Source organism: Curcuma longa, chromosome 2 (assembly GCF_044706935.1).
Source record: "Curcuma longa cultivar G26 ecotype Majalengka, Jawa Barat chromosome 2, ITB_CL_G26_1.1, whole genome shotgun sequence".
Lineage (NCBI taxonomy): Eukaryota > Viridiplantae > Streptophyta > Magnoliopsida > Zingiberales > Zingiberaceae > Curcuma > Curcuma longa.
Window position 1 is genome coordinate 6,909,542 of NC_133862.1, and position 13,432 is coordinate 6,922,973.

The window sequence follows — 13,432 nt, forward strand, 5'->3', positions numbered from 1 at the left end:
GTTTTTTAGTTTAGCAATTTGCTTTGTTAGAACAAATATAGCAAATTATGCGTTCGCAGGAAGCTGCGATAGTTCTATTCTTAGTCTCTCCCTTGCTTCTCTTCTCCGCGCCTTCCTCGTTTCGCCAATTCGAGGAAGGGCGGAAAAGCAGAAGAAGAAGAAATAGAAGGAGCAAAAGGGTCTTCTTCTTCTCCGTCCCATGGGTTCGAGTTGTTCGGAATCTCGGCATCGCCGTCCGGGTTGCGAGCGGTGGTCCGATCTTTGCCGGACTTTTTTTTGTTGATTTCTTGATTTCATCTCCTATTTCGTTCTGGGTGTGTGATTATTCGGTGTAAGAGGTGGATGGCGATGTCGAGCTGGAGGTACAGGGCCGGGTTGTTTCTCATAGTTGGGGTGGTCGTCATTTGGGTCGCCTCAGCCGAAGTCACACAGGTTTATGCTGAATCCGTTGCATAAGTTCTTTGTTTTTTCAATGTGGAAAAATTCGTCTGTGTTAATCTATCATATCTTGCTAGGAAGCATGTGTAGATTTACATGTAATAGCGCTTGTTTTTATTTCACTTATGATTTTAACATGGACCTTTTAAATTTAAGAAATCCAAGGACTTGCATTCAGGAACCTTTGTGGAATTATAAATGGCATAGTCGTTGAATCACAAATCTGCATTATCTTTTTTTCATAGCATCCCAGCTTCAGCTCGAGTTTATTGAAAGATTGACTTTGGGGATGAATAGTCAAGTAACAGTATTCCAAAAATCAAGAGAACACGATGTAATGAAAAGTTTAATCTGATTGCCGTTGATTTGAGTGTTCATACTTCAGCTGTTTAACTCTGATGCTCTATTGTTTTCTGAAGTATCTGGGATAGATGTTATACTAATTAACAATAAAGATGTTCATATGGTAGGAATGCATAAGACACAGCAGATGTTTACAATCACCGTTAATGCGCTGATGAAGTGCATTTAAATTTGTAGATGAAGCTTCTACAAGGAAATACTGAGATAATTGTCATTATTCTCAATTGACTGAAATTGGACTTTGTTCATAAGAGTTATAGTAAAAGCCTGAACTTTTGATGTGGCATCTAAGGGAGGAGGTACCATAAAATTCACTTACAAGTTTTTGTGTCTATTGGAGGAATACTGCAGAAATATAACTTTTCAACGTGCGAATATTAGATTGATGCAACTCTACCATTTGGGTAGCAATTCGGCTACAGGACATGAATATTAGATTGGTGGCACAACACAAGGTCGTGTAACTCAATCTGTGATCTTGTAATAAGAGAGAAAAGAGGGGAAGGATAGTATTAAAGTATTGATTTAGCTGACAGATTATTCTATCTTTACCACAGTAAATAAAATATTAAATCTAAATAGCCTATGTCAACTGGTGATAGGAATATATCATTCATCTTGATACAAAAGATTAAGTTGCAGAATGGATGCCCTAGATCAACATCAGGATGCTCTTGTTGGGAAATGTGATCAGCCAATTGAATCTAGGAGTGTTTTTTAGTCGTGATCTAGAAGTCAAAAGTGACAATCATTCTGAAATTTCATCTAAGCCTATAAACCTTTTTATTAGCCCACGATACTACATCTGGGACTAAACTATGGTGCCGCATCCAATGATGATATTTCTTCAGTAAAGTAAGTATTTTTTGGGGCATGACTTTATTAAGGTTGATGAGAAATTTTGTTTCAGGAAGCCAAATAATTTTCTTTAATTGAACTAATACTCTGTTCCAGTATTCAGTATTCGTTGAAATTTTGATAGAATGAAAGCCATTTTTCTTTTGTACTGATTCTATTAATTGTATAATAATGCAACTTGCTTTATATTAATGCTTCTTATTAACTTTAATCACTGTAAAACAGGGTATATTTACTGATTATCAACAACCATTTGCTATCACTTACTTGGGAGCCTCTCTTATGGTTGTTTACCTACCAGTATCTTTCCTCAGAGATTGGGTGTACAGTTTACTGAGAAAACATCCTTCCCGAAGCAACAAGTTATCATCTAGAATTAACTCTTCTCCAAAGCATAGCCAAAGGTTGATTGAAATGGGAGCACAATCTCTTTTAGTGAAAAAAGAAAGTGGAATTGACCTTTCGGCGCGAAAAGAGGAACAATCACTAATATCTCAAATTAAAGATGATGTGGATATTGAAGTCCTGAAGGAAAGAAAAGCAGTCACTGCTAAGGAGATGATAACATACTCAATCTATCTTGCCCCTATTTGGTTTGTGACAGAGGTGAGATTTGCCATCTTACGTTGGACTTTAATGTATTTACTTTGCTCTTGTTCATGCATATACTGAAAAGGCACAATAATAAAAAGTTAATATTCGTTGTATTTGATAATCTAAAAATACAGTAGTTGTGTAAGTTCCTCTGGCATATTAATCCTTTTAAAGGGCTTTCAAGTTTCAAGTTCATGATCCTCAGTTATCAAGTTACTCTGGCAAATTTATCTTTTTAAAGGGCTTTCAAGTTTCAAGCCCATCATCCCCAGTTATAGAAATTGCATGCTGTTCTAGTCACGCTACTTTTGTTTTCATTGTTCCTGATATCCTTAATTGGGAAAAAGAAGATATTCTATTAAGTCATGAATAAAATCCATTAAATATCTTCCTCTAAAACATGTTGTCTAGTCACGTATTGGTTATGCATGTCTTCAGGAATTTTGAGGGGATTAACGGATTGTACTTTTTTGACATGCAGATATTTGAAAAATATATTCTTGGACCTATTAACTGGTAAAAGAAAAATAAGCATTGTCAAGTAACCAATATGAATATCCTTTTAGCCTTGTGAAAGGAAGACTGTTCAAACCTTTCCCGAGCATAAATAGTTCCTTCAATAACTCTCATTTCTCATTTTATAAATTAGCTTCATAGGTTTTCTTGTGTTCTTCTTCTGCTAACTAAAAATATGAAACAACATAGTCATCATTGTTGAGCATTCTTAATATTTAAATTTTATGAATGCAGTACTTTTCAAATGCAGCACTTGCAAGAACCAGCGTAGCAAGTACCACTGTGTTATCATCAACATCAGGTCTCTTTACTCTTTTTATTGGTGTGCTTCTACGACAAGATTCCTTGAATATGTCAAAAGTGGTTGCTGTATTTGTTTGCATGGCTGGCGTTGTGATGACTACATTTGGCAAGACTTGGGCTACAGATGAATCAGAGCTTAGTGCCGCTAGGTATCGTCTATGTGTGTGCCCTTTTTTTGGTTGATTGTGGATGCACACTTTTTTTTCCATTCTAAAAAACGAAAATCTTTAGAAACCATATTTATGTTTGTCATTTTTGTCTTAGAGTGTTTGCTTACTTTTTGCAGTAATGGAAAACAATCGCTTGTAGGGGATCTTTTCGGTCTTCTTTCAGCAATGACTTATGGTCTATTTACTGGTCTGTCGGATCTCACATCCTTCTTCGTTTCATAGCAATAAGCGACAAGTTAGTACTAGTCTAACCTCAAGTATCCAATTTCAATGTTGCAGTGCTCCTAAAAAAGTTTGCAGGAGAGGAAGGAGAAGGAGTTGATGTTCAGAAGCTATTTGGATATGTTGGACTGTTTACACTAGTAGCTTTGTGGTGGCTTGGTAAATTTCCTGCTCTTTTCCAAAGATTATTGGACTATTATCAGCATTTGTTTTGAATTCAAGATATTTTAATTTTCCAAACTATGGTAAATGTAGCACTTCTTGTGAAAGTTGTCAGTTGCTGCAGAAGCAGGTCAATCTTCGACTGCTGAGTATCTTTGTATTAAATATTCTATCCTACTCGCTTTTCTGAAAACTATAATATCAATTTTGCGCAACCATCTCTTGGATAGTTCATTGGCTTGCAACCTAGGATGCTTTTCATGGCCACCGTGCCAGTGTTTTTAGGTGCAATATGTCAGTTCTCTACTCTCTCAACTGACTGCTTTAAGAAAGATGAAACTGATTGCACAAGTTTCACTGCCCAACTTTAGAAAATACTTGTGTTAGATAATAAAAGAAAACTAAAAGAAACTGATTGATGTTTCACTTCAAGTTTTTTTTTTAAATTTCTATTCTCTCTAATTAATGGCATATACATTTCCAAGAATGCATAGCAAGTTGATAATGTACACATAGCCGAGTTGGTACTTAGGTGGTAGATTGCCACATGAAAATAGGGATCGAATCTCAAGGGAATAATCCCTTGGGGAATAAAATCCCTCCCACTTGAAGAGGCCGCTCGGTCATTGTAATTTACCTCCCTTCAAATCGCTGTGGGGCCAGTATTGAGAGGTGTTTGGGGGTGGAGTGAGCGTTATCATCTTTTGTCACATGTATTAGTTCTTCAAAATATACTATTTTTCTTAGTGATTATATCGTTTTGTTTGTGCACTAGCTTATTTTTAACAAAATGCTTTGCGCGATTCCTCTACTTGATAACACAATACAAATTATTGAAAACTGTATTGCTGTTTTCTTTCTTTTCAGTGTGGCCATTGACTGCCCTAGGGATCGAGCCCAAGTTCAGGGTACCGCATTCTGCTAAAATGGAAGAAGTTGTGCTTGCTAATGGCTTTATCGGAAGTGTTCTTTCAGATTACTTCTGGTACGCTTCCAGAAATGTCGTGCCGTTCCATACTTCGTGTAGTATCTGACTTAGAATGTTGTTGCGTCAGGGCATTGTGTGTCGTATGGACAACTCCTCTGGTAGCAACATTGGGCATGTCACTTACAATACCACTTGCTATGTTAGCTGATATGATGATTCATGGTCGACACTATTCAGCAGTCTACATCCTTGGCTCAACTCAGGTAATCAATCCAACTGCATTGAGGTTTGTTTTTTCATGTCTAATATCCTGCTCTCGATCGATAAACATGAATCTGTTATTTCATTTATTATTCTGTCCTACTGAAAAATCAATTGGCTTGTCATAACGTATAAGCTACCAAAAGTTTTTGAGAAAAACTTTCAGTAACTTGCCTGTGAGACTGTTAGCGGAATACCATATTATTTAGAATACTGATCTCATTTAGATCTCTTCTAATCTCATTTAGCGTATAAGCAAAACCTAATGACCGCCTCGATTCAAACGTATTCACATTCCATTCACAGGTTTTTGCTGGGTTTGTCATAGCCAATGTGTCAGACCGGCTGTCAAGGTTCATAGGTTTCTAGCATTTTTACTGAAACACTGCTCACAATAGGGTGATTCTTTACTGAGGAATTCTTTATCTCTCACATTTGGTTTTTGCTTTCTCAAATGAATTGTGTAAACGCTTTCGTTTTGGATTGGCGTTGACACTTGGGAAGAACTAAACAAAAGAGGTTTCTTACTGCTGTTCTTAATTACTGATTCTGTAGAATTAATTGTATGTATATATATATATATATATATTTAAATTGTATATAGATTCCATATAGGAAATTATGTAAGTTGGAACAATTTTTTCTGTTTTGAATTATGATTCATTTGTGCAAGTTTGCAATAACTAGGGAAATCTTTAACAAGTTTCTAGAATAAGATTAACTTTTGGGATTTATATTCGTTATAGTCGAAGTCAAGAATTGTGATTATTACGTTCCGACCGTTGAGACATGACCTGTCCAGCATGTCTCGTATGAAATAAAATATGAAAGACACATTTTTGTTTTATTTTTGATTAAAAAAACTTAAATCATAATAATAAATTTGAAATATATTTAACATATTTGCATTTTATACTACTTGAATTATAATTATTTTCATTGCTTTATAAATTGGAAATATTTTTCTATTAATATATTTTTGGCCCTTGGAGAGGCCTTGGCCCAAGATGGCAGCGCATTATAAATTAATATTTTTATTATTAGGATGTTAATTGGTCGAGACTTGTAAGCCATTTCTTAGCCATTTCATGAATGATTAATAGTCCTAGAATTCATTTATATTTTATTTATATTTTAAGCCCAAAATACTTAAATTTCCTTTTTGTTATATAGAGTTCCAACATAAATTAATTTTAAAAGAAAAACTAAAACTCACTAATTTTACAAAATTTGAGCCAATTATTTCCCAATTTTGGATTTATGATCCTTAATTATTAGCGTATTAAGTATCTATATTTTTCAATACTTCTCAAACTTGCATCCGATCAAATAATAATTGTCCAAATACTCATTTCACTTAATAAACTTAAATAAAAAAACAAAATATGAATTCCATTATTAAATATGATCAAATATTTGGATATCTTGTGGTATCCAATTCCCATTCCTATAAGACACCACACAGAGTTGTTGGTGAGGCTTCTTAATCACCCTTGTTGTGCCTTTCAGGTTGTCGTGCCACAATCTTAACCAGTCTCACATTTGATTTAATCCAAAATCTTCCCAATCGTCTATATTCTTAATACATAAAAAAAAGTTGAAAGAGAATAAAAATATTCTAATGGAATATATATATACACATATAAAATGGATAGTAGGTTAGAAAAAGTTGTCAAGAAAATTCTTAAGGATGTTTTATAAATAAGTTGGTAAGCTAACAATGAATTTGTAGATGGTATATAATGGAAGTTAACAACCCTTCTTATTGATTTTTGGCTAACATTTTTTTTATTGCTTTTAAAATTTAAAAAGAAAAACAAAAATAGTTTTGTCCATGCACCAAAAGATGAGGGTTGAGAGGTGAGAAATGGATCGCCAAATATCCTCCTCCTCCTTCCATCACTCACTCATTTTCCAAGTGTTTGGTAGAGATAAGATAATATTGAATAAAATAGAAATAAATAAGACATGGATAGGATCAAACAAAAAGGTCCATCCAACCGAAAGGGATTGCTTCAGCCCATAAATCACTGTATATATATTTATTTATTTATTCTTTTTCAATTCACTTTGACCTCCCACTTACTAGTGTTTAATCAATTTGTCTTTCATTTTTCAAAAATTAAAAATTTCCTTTTAGAATTTGTTAAACCATGACACGAGTCTCCTAAATTCGCATACAAAGATGGAGATAGTGCAAAAAAACCATGAAAGTCTCCTAAATTCGAAAAGATGGAAATCAAAAAGCTTTTTTTTTGAATAATCAAATAAAGCATTTTATTTTATTTTTTTATCTAAAAGATTTTCTATCCGACATAAATATTCTCTTATATTATTTTTATTATTATCCAATCTATATCTCCCTCTAAATTCTGAACCAATCAGATATGTTTGTAGCAACTATGCTACATATGAATATTAAGTGAGCAAAATCATATTGTAATAGTTGTAATTTTACATCCATATTTTAATAGTTATAATTTTGTAAATGCTACAATATGAATGATGTAACTATAAAATCTTAATTATTATAATAATTAGTTGTAGTAGTTATGAGTTCACATTTACTAAAAAGTATTTCTGATTTAAGATTTAGATAGAAAAATATAAAATAATAATAATAATTAAAATAATATATTAAAAAGTAGTTGGTTAATCATACAAGGGTGGAGTGTCATTTTGAAAAAACAATCAAAAAGAGGCTCCAGATGCCCTCTTTTGATTTTTACCTAAAAAGAAACGTACAAAATATAGTCATCCAATTTTTGCAGAAAACTACTCTTGCTTATGTAAATTTGCATAAATGCACAATGCTAAATATTGCCCAAATTTTAGGCGCACTTAATTTTGGAGAAAAAACATTTAATTTCAATTCCTCTCCACCGTGTTTTGGTTCGGGCATAAACGTTGCCCGAGGTTAAATTATTATTTTTAAAAATTTAGGGGTCAAATTAAAAAAAGAGACAAAAATAAAGCACTTTTGATAAAGTAAATAAAATGCAAAAAAAAAAAAAATCTCCAATTTATTCGATTTAGCGAATTGGAATCTAATTCGATCATATCGAGGATGGAACTTTTTCCTAATTCCATCAAATCATTAAAGATTGGAATTAGAATCAAGCAAAATGTTTCCCACAAAATCAATCTTTACTATATAAAAATGATGTTACAATGTTTATCCTAATTAAATGTATTTGACTATTTTTTCAATATCGTGGCAAAAATAATTAAAAGAATGAGATTTTATGATAATTATTTATTGTTCTTCAACAACAAAATTTCATTTTACCACTCTAAACATAATTTTATTTTTTTAAAAAACACACTATTTGGAACAAAATGGAATTGAGATGGATTGTAATTACAAAAGAGCCCTTCTAACTTTCAATTTCATCAATTGCATACAAGATTCAATGAGCATTTGATATTATATCATTGTGTGGAACAAAGTCAATAGTGATCACTCCGATTAATAATAATTAATGACTTTTTGTTTGACATTGTTTTCTTGGGAATGTATTATTTGTTATTTTAAATTCTAATCATGATTATCCATCTAATTATTAAATAAAGTAATCACTAAGAGTGGGATAATAAGTTTTAAAAATACTTTAATTGTTTTTTTAGAATTTGAGGAGTGCTTTTGAAAATTCCTTTACTTTTTTTAATAATTCATTATCTCTCCTTCTCTCTCTATCTCCACATGTGTCACTGTGAATCGAAGTTGAGCAAACGGAGACGCCGTTCACTCGCAGTATAAATACCCAAGAGAAGTGGCCCACGAAACCCTCGCAACCTTCGATCCGCCGTTCGCCGCCGCCGCCGCAGCCGCCGTCGTCCGGTGAGGACTACACCAAATGGAGTCCACCATACTCCCCTTCCTCGCCACCGAGATACTGATCCCGGTGGCGGCCGTCGTCGGGATCGTCTTCGCGCTCGCGCAGTGGCTGCTGGTCTCCCAGGTCAAGCTAGCCCCGGGGAAGACGGGGAGCAGCAAGGACGGCGTCTCCGACTTCCTGATCGAGGAGGAAGAAGGGCTCAACGACCACAACGTCGTCGTGAAGTGCGCCGAGATCCAGACCGCCATTTCCGAAGGCAAGAATCTTATGATTTGGGTGTCTGGTTTTCGTAGGATTATGATCTTCGCTTCGACCTTGCTTACCGAAGTTTTCTTTGTAGACTATTTTAGGTCTAATGTTTAACTTTTCATATCTCTAGAACTGTGAAATTTGATACTAAGGTGTGATTATTCAACTAGATGTTTTTTTCCTTAAAAAATTTTAAAGATCTGTGGCGTTTTTTGGCTGATTTTTGTGCTCATAATTCTTTGCTCGGGCAAAAATATATATTTCCGGATCTACTTTTTTTTGTTAAAAAAACAAGTACTTATTCTTCATTTTAAAAAAAAACTGCCTCTTTTGAATTTATTTATTTTGATAAAAGGTTTGCTAAATTTCGTGGTTAAATTTTGTCTTTAACTCCTATTCAAACTACTGTAAAAAGATTAGTTGATTTCCATTTGTTGTCTCCAGTGGATAAAGAGATTATGCTGCCTTTTTCTTTACAAGACGTGCTATGTACTGTAGGAATACGTTCGTGTTCTTTTAGTTGCTTAGCTTTCTTGCTTTCGACAATTTTTGCTTTATTATATGCATTCAAGTTTCTCTCCACTTATGTTTGAACTGGCTCCTCTTTAGTGTTCTCGTGATGTTGTTTAGTTTATTTGTTTTGTTTTGTTTTATCAATACTCATTTTTAACTGGTTCCTTTTAGTGTTCTCGTGAAGTTGTCTTTAGCTTATTTGTTTAGTTTTGTTGATACTCAATTTGAACTGGTTCCTTTTGGTGTTTTCGATGTTGTCTTTAGTTTATTTGTTTTGTTACTACTCATTTTTAATTAAGTTGCTCTGTTCGAAAATAATACATTGATAATATTAATAGAAGAGTAGCAGAACCAGCATATTAAATTTATTTTTTTTTAATATCAAAGTTCTAAATTGTAAAGGTTTCAGCTACTTAACTACTAGCCTTCCATGACAATATCTAACTTTTTTTTTAGTTCTTAATGGAAATTTGAATGCTGCACACTGACCTCCCGCCTTTCCTGTTTCAACTTTCAATATTGTTCACTGTTAAAAACTTTATCATGCTTATTCCTGATCTTTGATCTAATATGAAACTTCTTGCTTGTAAACAGGAGCAACTTCTTTCCTTTTCACTGAATACCAATATGTTGGAATATTCATGGTTGCTTTCGCAGTCTTGATCTTCCTCTTTCTTGGCTCAGTTGAAGGCTTTAGCACAAAATCACAACCTTGCACTTATAGCAAGGATAAGTATTGCAAACCAGCACTTGCTAATGCAGGCTTCAGTACTGTAGCCTTCTTGCTTGGAGCAATAACCTCACTGGTGTCTGGTTTTCTTGGGATGAAAATTGCAACTTATGCCAATGCAAGAACAACTCTAGAAGCTCGAAAGGGTGTTGGGAAAGCTTTCATAACTGCTTTCCGATCAGGTGCAGTCATGGGATTTTTGCTTGCAGCGAATGGATTGGTGGTTCTCTACATCGCAATCAACTTGTTTAAATTGTACTATGGTGATGACTGGGAAGGGCTTTTTGAGTCCATTACTGGTTATGGTCTGGGTGGCTCTTCTATGGCACTTTTTGGTAGAGTGGGTGGTGGTATTTACACAAAGGCTGCTGATGTTGGTGCTGATCTTGTCGGTAAGGTCGAAAGGAACATCCCTGAAGATGACCCTAGAAATCCAGCTGTAAGTTATGAATCTTTGCTTATAATATTTTCCAATTTTTTCTTGCTTCTTATGCTAACCCTTGTGTTTGATGCACAAAATGTTTCACATGAGTTTGCCCAACGCATTGTACTGTAAGAGCAGTTGTGCTACTAAATGCCTATTCTAATCCTTTCCCCCTACTTTGTACATCTTACAGGTGATAGCAGACAATGTAGGAGACAATGTTGGAGACATTGCTGGTATGGGATCTGACCTTTTTGGTTCATATGCCGAATCATCATGTGCTGCACTAGTTGTTGCATCTATTTCTTCATTTGGGGTCAACCTTGATTTCACTGCAATGTGCTATCCTTTGCTCATTAGCTCCATGGGTATCATAGTTTGCCTGATAACTACTCTCTTCGCAACTGACTTCTTTGAGATAAAGGCTGTAGAAGAGATTGAGCCTGCTTTGAAGAAGCAGCTCATCATCTCCACTGCACTCATGACTATTGGCATTGCCATTGTTACTTGGGTGGCCCTCCCATCATCTTTCACTATTTTCAACTTTGGTGACCAGAAACAGGTCAAGAACTGGTAAGCTTTTTATTCCATTTGTATCAGATGATTCGTTTGATGTTTCTCAATATACTAATTATTGGAGATGAACAGGCAGCTGTTTTTCTGTGTGGCAATTGGGTTATGGGCTGGCCTGGTTATTGGATTTGTCACTGAATACTACACAAGCAATGCTTATAGGTAAAAAAAAATGCTCCCATTCCTCTATTCATGTATTGACATTATTGAACATTCTACCAAAAAGACATCCTTCAAAATTGATACTTACCAAAACATGCTTTATAAGTTTCGTTTTTTACCAGACGGTGTTGCACGTCTATTTTTTAATCTTCATAATACTCTTGGCTGCACTTTTTGGTAAACACCGATTATCAAGGGTGCTTTTGTTGGTCAAATGCTCGGCATTGTTTACAGTTCACACATAATGCCTTGTACTTATTCTCATTTTACAGTCCAGTTCAAGATGTTGCTGATTCATGTCGAACTGGAGCTGCCACCAATGTTATCTTCGGGCTTGCACTCGGATACAAATCTGTCATCATTCCCATTTTCGCAATCGCTGTCAGCATATTTGTTAGCTTCAGTCTTGCTGCCATGTATGGCATAGCTGTTGCTGCATTAGGCATGTTGAGCACTATTGCCACTGGCCTAGCAATTGATGCTTATGGACCCATCAGTGACAATGCTGGAGGTATTGCTGAGATGGCTGGAATGAGTCACAGAATTCGGGAGAGGACTGATGCACTTGATGCTGCCGGCAACACCACTGCAGCTATTGGAAAGGTATACTTGTTGCTCAAGTAGTTTCTGCTGCATATCGACTATGATAGATTTGTTATTAGCTTGGCATTCATAGTTTAGTCATTGCATTTTAGCCAGTTGGAAAGTACCACTAGTGATGATTTTGCTTGTTGTCTAAATTGTTTTTCTACTTATCTACACTACTTTAACTTGTTCGTTCTATTAAGCGTCCTTAGGTATTGACTGTTTCAGTCCTCTGGAACAATGTTTTTGCTTGTTCTTTATAATGTTTATCCTTTTGTCTGCACCGATTTAAACTTGTTGGCTAAGCGCTATTAACATTCTATTCTGAAATTTCCTTACCTGTCGAGTGTTGGGTCCGAATGCGAATGTGATTTATATGGTACTTTCTTTTCTCCAGGGCTTCGCCATTGGTTCTGCTGCCTTAGTCTCCCTTGCACTTTTTGGTGCATTTGTGAGCCGGGCAGCTATCTCCACAGTCGATGTTCTGACGCCCAAGGTGTTCATTGGGCTAATTGTCGGCGCAATGCTTCCGTACTGGTTCTCTGCCATGACCATGAAGAGTGTAGGCAGTGCAGCTCTGAAGATGGTGGAGGAGGTCCGCAGGCAGTTCAACACCATCCCAGGCATTATGGATGGTACTGCAAGGCCTGATTATGCCACCTGTGTTAAGATCTCCACAGATGCCTCCATCAAGGAGATGATTCCTCCTGGTGCGCTAGTGATGCTTACTCCACTCATCGTCGGAACCTTCTTTGGTGTCGAAACTTTATCTGGAGTTCTTGCTGGTTCTCTGGTTTCCGGGGTTCAGGTACGTGAAAATCTGCTCTAAAGGTTACTAGTAAAGTTACGTTAAACCCTAAACCCTAAAATGGTTTCTGGCGCTACAGATTGCCATCTCCGCATCGAATACTGGTGGTGCATGGGACAATGCAAAGAAGTACATTGAGGTATAGCTATCTTCCTCATCTAAGATTTTCTTCCTTGTTAATTGAAGTATCTGTGTTGCATGAAGAAGGTAAGTTCTTGCACCATCAGAAGTGTCACTGTGATTTGCTGATGATCCTACATTGTTTTCTCAGGCTGGTGCATCAGACCACGCACGAACCCTCGGCCCCAAAGGATCTGACCCTCACAAGGCTGCTGTCATCGGGGACACGATCGGCGACCCACTCAAGGACACATCGGGGCCTTCACTCAACATCCTCATAAAGCTGATGGCCGTTGAATCTCTCGTCTTTGCGCCATTCTTTGCGACACACGGAGGCCTCTTGTTCAAGATCTTCTAACCAATGGAAGAGAAAACAATCGAGGAAGCTTGTTCTTCAGAGTGCTGAAATCTTCGTTCGAACCTCACTATTTATCAGTAACTGCGACGTTGTTATTTCGTCTTTTAGGCCCTTTTGTTTTGTCAAAATTCTGCTACGATGACATGACCGTCTTTGTTGGATGATGACGATTGTATCCACTGCCAGTAGACGTTAATTTTAGCGAATGAGAAGTGATGTGTCTCGTGTTTTCATTACTGAGTTTCTTAAAGTGATT

At 35.8% G+C, this 13,432-nt stretch overlaps 2 protein-coding genes across 3 annotated transcripts; both read left to right on the forward strand.

Moving 5' to 3' along the window:
• Window positions 1-130: 130 nt before the first annotated feature.
• On the forward strand, window positions 131-5,362 carry LOC141822283 (putative vacuolar membrane protein YML018C). Of its 2 annotated transcripts, XM_074709722.1 has the most exons (8): window positions 131-432; window positions 1,885-2,265; window positions 3,004-3,221; window positions 3,359-3,429; window positions 3,522-3,623; window positions 4,494-4,611; window positions 4,682-4,817; window positions 5,122-5,362. In XM_074709722.1, the coding sequence occupies exons 1-8, from the start codon at window positions 343-345 to the stop codon at window positions 5,182-5,184; spliced, it is 1,179 nt and encodes a 392-aa protein (XP_074565823.1). In that variant the 5' UTR covers window positions 131-342; the 3' UTR covers window positions 5,185-5,362. The 2 variants fall into 2 exon arrangements, with proteins under 2 accessions (XP_074565823.1, XP_074565822.1); XM_074709721.1 differs by lacking the exon at window positions 5,122-5,362 and having other exon boundaries at window positions 4,682-4,984.
• Window positions 5,363-8,597: 3,235 nt separating this feature from the next.
• LOC141822440 (pyrophosphate-energized vacuolar membrane proton pump-like) lies at window positions 8,598-13,412 on the forward strand. Its single transcript, XM_074709890.1, has 8 exons — window positions 8,598-8,910; window positions 10,011-10,585; window positions 10,764-11,143; window positions 11,219-11,305; window positions 11,578-11,908; window positions 12,288-12,698; window positions 12,778-12,837; window positions 12,970-13,412. Exons 1-8 carry the CDS (start codon window positions 8,673-8,675, stop codon window positions 13,174-13,176), a joined length of 2,289 nt encoding a protein of 762 aa, XP_074565991.1. The 5' UTR covers window positions 8,598-8,672; the 3' UTR covers window positions 13,177-13,412.
• The last annotated feature ends 20 nt before the right edge of the window (window positions 13,413-13,432 follow it).

Coding starts and splice junctions, on each gene's coding strand:
- LOC141822283 (XM_074709721.1), top strand. CDS start 343: ATGGCGATGTCGAGCTGGAGGTACAGGGCCGGGTTGTTTCTCATAGTT. Junction 3,222..3,358: donor TCAGAGCTTAGTGCCGCTAG/GTATCGTCTATG, acceptor TACTTTTTGCAG/TAATGGAAAACAATCGCTTG. Junction 3,624..4,493: donor AGTAGCTTTGTGGTGGCTTG/GTAAATTTCCTG, acceptor CTTTCTTTTCAG/TGTGGCCATTGACTGCCCTA.
- LOC141822440 (XM_074709890.1), top strand. CDS start 8,673: ATGGAGTCCACCATACTCCCCTTCCTCGCCACCGAGATACTGATCCCG. Junction 8,911..10,010: donor CCAGACCGCCATTTCCGAAG/GCAAGAATCTTA, acceptor GCTTGTAAACAG/GAGCAACTTCTTTCCTTTTC. Junction 10,586..10,763: donor ATGACCCTAGAAATCCAGCT/GTAAGTTATGAA, acceptor TACATCTTACAG/GTGATAGCAGACAATGTAGG.